Below are 6,652 nucleotides of genomic sequence, written 5' to 3'. Positions count from 1 at the left end.
CCCAGGAACAACATCAGACATCTCAGTCCAGAAATGTGCAGTTCTAGGCACAGCCAAGATACTGCGCAGAACCCTCAAGCTCCCAGGCCTCTGGTAGAGGACCCGAGCTCAGAGGATGAAACAAAGACCACCCGCGGAGGGTGAGAAGGGATTTATATATATATATATATATATATATATATATATATATTTCCACAGTTCCCACATCTATATAGCCCCTCTTACTAGGCTTGTTCATATGTTGCCCAAGCACCATCCTGAGACTGAGACTGTAAGGAAAAGGAGGAAGGTTGAGGACGAGTGAACGTCAGAATCACAAAAAAATTTATATTACAAAATAAAACAACTAAAATCCTGGAGTACATCAGGAAAATGAACTGCTAAGTAAATGTCTCAGCCAGACGAAAAAAACGTGAACAAAAATAAAGTTCAGTTGTGTTATTCATGTCCTATAAATACTTACTCTTGCAGCCATTGGGTCCATAGTCCCAGTACCCAGGAGCACACTGACTACAGGTTGGCCCGTTGACTCCAGGCTGGCAGGCACACTGACCACTCTTAGGATCACATGGCTGCACAAGAGTTGCTGAGGCATCACAGTCACATTGATGGCAGCCAGAACACGAGTTGAAGCCAAACGACCCCACCTTAGAAAAATAACAATAAAGGCTTTCAGGTGGCTGAATAAGGGTAAAAAGGAAAAGCATAACACAGAGTAAAACTGTGGAATCTAAAATACTTTTTGTTTGTTTTGATTATCAGTTTGTAAATTAACAAAATACTGATCAATGACAGTAAATATTGAGCCAGCATTCACGCAATTTTTTTTCTAAATACTTCTGCACACTTTGTTCTATTTTAATTGTTCATCACATTGTTTCAGCTATGCTATGACTTTTAGTTTTTGTTACTTTTACACATTTTAAAAATATTCAACTTTGTTTTAAAAATTCTTAAAGAAATACACTGAGATCTCTAAAATTCCTTCAAAAACACTGTTCTCTTTGAAATCTGCTTTAGCTACAGTTAACTTGTTGTTTAGTAACATTTAATCCAGTCTGTTGATTGAACAAAAAAGATCCAGATCTCCTGATAAGAGCACTTCTTACCTGGCAGTGTTCACAGCGTGCTCCAGTGACTCCAGATTTACAGTGACACTGTCCTGTGTGAGGGTCACATGATTCTGTGCCACATGAAGAACAACTGCACTCTGTGTAAAAATGCAAACAAACAAAAAAGGATTAAAATTTTACAACAACAAAAAAAAAACAGCTTCTTGAATGTGTGATTTGCTGCTTTAGCATAGGAACTGTGAGTGATTTATTATTGAGTTCCTACTAAAGCAGCTGAATGGGATATAAAGATGACGATGGCCTAAAGCTGTACTTACTAGAGCAATTTTTGGCTCCAATGGCATCTCCATAGTAACCAGGTGCACAGACGTCACAGTGATGTCCTGCCGTGTTGTGCATGCAGCTGAGGCACTCTCCAGTCAGCGGGTGGCAATCAATGAACAGCATGTTGGGGTCTGTATTGCCATTACAGTTGCATGTTTGGCACCTACTGCCAACAATCATTGGGTTGCCATAGAAACCAGGGGCACACCTGTGAGAAAGAATCAGCACCAAGCAGGGATTCAACACAATGTTCATGTTGTCATACCGTTTAACAAAGAAAATAAGTTTTTTAATATGAACATTTCCTTACAAAAAAACAAAGGCACAGAAAGATAATTGAATAAATGTTTTTAATTAAAAAACATAAAAAAGTAATGATGAGGGACAATGTGCCGTCCCAAACACTGGACCAACTCTTTAACCTCGCTAGGGTTCTCATGGGGTCATGGGAATTTTCCCAAGAAGTCTACATATGTTTTGTGAACTTGGAGAAGGCATTTGACTGTATACCCAAGGCTGGCCCTCATCATTTTGGGGCCCTTAGCGCCATATGTGTTGGGGGGCCTATTTTGCCATAAATAGACAGTTGAAGATACACAGAAGCAAATAATGTGTGCAAATATAAACCTTATGCATAATACTTTTACATCTATGAACATGGTGTACCATAGTTTACTTCTAACTGAGCATATTCACTGAAACACACAAAGCTAACTAACTGCATTTGCCCATTTTACTTTTCCTTGATAAGCTCAGTGGTTAGAGCAGTTGCCCTCCAACAAGAGGGTCAGAGATCTAATTCAAACATTATGCCACATTTCAAAATGTACCTGGGCAGGACGCAGATCCCCTCATTGCATGCTATGTGCCCCATCAGTGTATAAATGTGGTCTAAAGCTAAATTAGACTCTGTAGGAAGATTTATAAGCTTTGTAAAGATGCAGTAGAAAGCCATGTGGACGGCTAAATGGATAAAAGTGTTTTAAGTAGCCTGATTGACAAGAAAGGTGATTTAAAATTTTTTGGTCTGAATGGTGCTGAGTGTTTTCCCATGTGTGTGTGTGCACACAAGCAGTTGGGAAAGTATTCAACTGTAAATGACTGTTTTGTAACTTATATAGATAAATAATTCAAACTTTTGATCATTTATTGATTAATGTTTAATTTAAATGTTGGATATGAAACATGACTGATTGTTTTCATTAAACTGACTTTTTTTATTACAAAGCTTTCAAAAGTCAGTTTGTGATGCAAAGATAAAAAGATCCAAATATTGATATAGATAATTAGAGACAGATATAGTTGTAAATAAATTTACAGTTTGTAATAGTTATGACTTTGTTTTTTCAATGTCTTTTATATGATAATGATTGTTTCAAAAAACTAAATCTATATTGTTAGTTTCTTATTTCTGCTCCATCACAAATGATGAACAGTGATAAACATTTACTGACTACTGCAAAAAAGGGGAAAAAGTGGGTGATTCATTTGCAAGCAGAAGCAAAAGAAATTACTTTATGGCTATTTACAGACATTTTTTTAGAAAATAACTACATTAGCTGAAAACTTTAAAATACATTCCCTTTGAATGCAATAAAGTCATTCTAGGGCAGAGGTTTATCAATCTGGCAAACAAAAGAATGGCAATCTCAAAAAAACTGACATTTTATGAATGTTATTTAGTCAAACACATCCACACAACATTACAGGGACCCAGTTTTCTGACCTAAAACTTAAATAACTTGTTTTTAGTGTTTTAGTCAATAATTTCCAAAGTGAGTGATTTGCGGGGCGGAGTTCCTATCCTAAGTTCATGACGGGCACTGTGCCCCGGCTGGCCAAAAACGCTGCAACTGTCCGGTTATTTACTACTGGAAATGGAAGACGAAGCCTTTTTTGAATATGAAGAAATGACGGAAGACTTTGCAGAAGTAATGGATCACACATGGATTGTCTATATTTTTTTATCAATAACAAACTGCTTTGAATCACAAACTGATCTTAGGTTGTCAGGCCTGTAAGCAGCTCATATCTTTATGACAGCGTGGGTGCACGTCACGTTTGAAGTAAAACTTCCTGTTTTTTTTCTCCTCCTTTGTGGTAATGTCCCTCTCTCTATTTGCCTTTCCTTTAAAAGTAAAAATAGTTGGCAAAAGGTCCAGTTTTTTGGCGTGAAGCCAGTCCACTGCATTACTAAGGGTCGGAGCTTGCAGTGGCTCCTCTTTGAAGTGGTTTGAACTAGAGTTCTGATAGTAATTCTCACATTGGAGCTTATGGATCCAAATACGAGGAAGGTTTTCATCTTTCAGGAAGCCAAACTCAAGTCAAACTCCAGTGGTATTTTCTGGCCAGTTTGAACAATAATTCCAACGACTTGAACTACCAGTATTCATCCACTCACTGTTAAATTGTTGAATGCTGTGAATTTCAGTTCTGTGGACGTCACACATTATGGGGGTCACAGAAAAAGCCAAGAACACCCAAGTGGTTTCTTCAATGTTTGGTATTTAAAAAAAAATAAATTTTGCAGCCAACATCAGCTGAAAGAAACTCAAAATAGGCTAATTGTAAATTTTTTATCTATCTATCTATCTATCTATCTATCTATCTATCTATCTATCTATCTATCTATCTATCTATCTATCTATCTATCTATCTATCTATCTATCTATCTATCTATCTATCTATCTATCTATCTATCTATCTATCTATCTATCTATCCTGTATTCTATTATATATATATAATATATTCTTTTGAATATAACAAAGTTAAATGAAGGTAGAATCACGTTTTTAGTGTCAAGCTTTGGGAGTTTTATCACTGTAATTACATTATGAATAGTAAACGTTCACATTATAAAGCTGGTATGTTTGAAAAATCTAATTTATGAACTTTCTTGTCACTAAAACTACTTGAACATTAAGAATCTCATGGTTGGCAAACTACACCAAAAAACTTGACAGAATCAATGCAAAAAAAAGAGTTTCACATTAGATCATCTGTTGACTTGCATTCATTACAGTACAGTTGTACCACAGTACCGTTTCAAATATAAATCTTAATGCTTCCAACTTCTAAAACTTCCCTTTCTATGTGTACTCTTTTTTTTTTTCTGTAGTCCCATGTAGTGCTGGGCGATATGACGATAGATATTGTGGGGACAATATAAAAGTATCTATTGTGCTACTTGTCTTCCATCGTTTGTATCGTTCCTATCATAATTTTATCAATTTTTTGGGCAAATATTTCATAAAGTAGGCTACGACAAATGTATTATTGTTGTCACTTTGCATACACTCAGTTTATATAAGTGATAAATAAAAATAAAAAAATAAATATTTTGCAAAGAAGCTCCTTTTTGTGGTTTGTGACACGACGCTGCTTTACGTTAATTGACTCACATGTGGGTTTGCGACGTGCTTTACGTCATTTAACTCATGAGTGCTGAAAGATGGAGATGCATAGTGTATCAAACATGGGTTCACAACTAGTGGAGACAGCTATGCAAGCAGCCCAAGAAGAAGGACTTTTACCAAAACAAAGGGGTACGTCTGAACTGTTTCCTCGTCCGACGCCAACACAACAAACCTCTTCTTCTATCACTTAGAGAAGAACCACGAAAAAGAATACATGACAGTCCAAAAAGTGCGAGGTCAAGCAAGTTGTAAAAGAGCCAGGGAAAGTTACGAAAAGAAAAACTCTAGCCAGCCGAAGATAATGGAGTCTTTAGCACGATGCACACCGTATAAGAAAACCTCCCAGTGCCATTAACAAATCACAGTTGGCATCTTGCATTCTATATGTAAAGGCATGACCCCGTGTATACAGTTGAGAAGGACAGCTTCCGAGACCTCGTCAAAGTCCTTGACCCGAGGTACATTATGCCCAGTCGCCAGCACTTCAGTGAAGTCGAGCTGTCTCGCTTATATGACGCATGTCGGACCAAAGTAGAAAAGGAGGTTTGCAGTGTGGTGCATTATGCCTTGACAACGGACCTGTGGACGAGCAGAGTGATGCAGCCCTACATGAACATAACCATTAATTTCATCAGTGAAGACTGGACCCTCTGTACTCGCTGTTTACGGACTGCCTACTTCCCAGATGACCACACAGGAGCTATGTTAGCCCAAGGTACGTTACTCTTGCAATATTTTGTATCATTCTACTATTGCTACACATTTATTCTGTTCATAATTATTTTACTAATGCAAATATATGAGTGTGTGTGTGTGTATGTGTGTGTGAAGGGCTTTTATGCAATGTGGGCTGGCTGGTCTTGAATTGTCCTTTTTAATATACTCTTCTGTCATTTTATTTGCTGTATTAATTCCGAGGGAGACACCCCTAATTAATAAAATATTAATTTATCTAGGTCTAAGAGATACACTGGAGTCATGGGGACTTCAAGAATGCCACCTAGTCTGTGTCACCACTGATAATGCCACTAACAACATCTCTGCAATGGAACTGAATGAGTGGGAACGGCTACCACGCTTCGGCCACCGTCGACAGCTAGTTATTGGTAAGTGTAAAACAATCTAAAAATGGCCTAGTGTGTTATTGCAATGGTAATATTATACTAACATCAAAAATATTAGTGAATTGAAGTTAGTTTAGTTGTCATGTGTTATGTTTGATCAGCCTTCATACAACACATTAGTACTGAATAAGTTATACTTGCTTTCATTTTATAACTACTTATGGCAAAGACTAAATTGTGATACTAGTTGCCCACAGATGTAGTTGTATTATCATAAATCTAATTACAAAATCAATCCATAAATTCTTTAAGTAATACATGATAAAATTAAAACTACTGTCAAAACATGTTATTACATTACATTTTTATTTTATCTAAACAGAGAACGCTCTGAAAGCTCTCAAACCAACATCTACAAAGCAGGCTGTAGAGCGTGCAGTTGGGGCAAGTAAAAAGGTGATGAGTGCCTTCTCCAACTCATGGAAGAGGAAACATGACTTGGCCAAGGCTCAGGCAGTGCTGGGCTTGCCTCCCCGTCAGCTCATCACTGAAAACCCCACAAGATGGGGTTCACGGCAGCAGATGATTGAGAGGTTCCTAGAGCAGGAGAAAGCTCTGTCACAAGTCCTCCTTGCAGACAAGAAGGTGAGACATGGACACTGGACATTACACACTGATTCTTTTCATTGTGGATTCTGATTATGTTTGCAGCCTAGATTCACCTCCTTATGAAAGTAACCTATTTCCTTTACTATCTGACTTAGGTAAGAAATC

General features: G+C 37.4%; 1 protein-coding gene across 2 annotated transcripts in view; it reads right to left on the bottom strand.

Moving 5' to 3' along the window:
* The window catches only part of lama5 (laminin, alpha 5), a 311,767-nt gene that overhangs the window by 107,015 nt on the left and 198,100 nt on the right, over nt 1–6,652 (bottom strand). For both annotated transcript variants that reach the window (XM_037977106.1, XM_037977105.1), the window contains 3 exons: nt 1,391–1,605; nt 1,110–1,210; nt 464–647 (listed from right to left, as the gene is read on the bottom strand). In XM_037977106.1, the coding sequence (XP_037833034.1) occupies nt 464–647; nt 1,110–1,210; nt 1,391–1,605 (500 nt within the window). The remainder of the gene's footprint in view (nt 1–463; nt 648–1,109; nt 1,211–1,390; nt 1,606–6,652) is intronic.

The sequence above is a fragment of the Kryptolebias marmoratus genome, linkage group LG8 (genome assembly GCF_001649575.2).
Source record: "Kryptolebias marmoratus isolate JLee-2015 linkage group LG8, ASM164957v2, whole genome shotgun sequence".
In the NCBI taxonomy this organism is placed as follows: Eukaryota; Metazoa; Chordata; class Actinopteri; order Cyprinodontiformes; family Rivulidae; genus Kryptolebias; species Kryptolebias marmoratus.
This window is presented reverse-complemented; position numbering and strand designations above follow the sequence as displayed.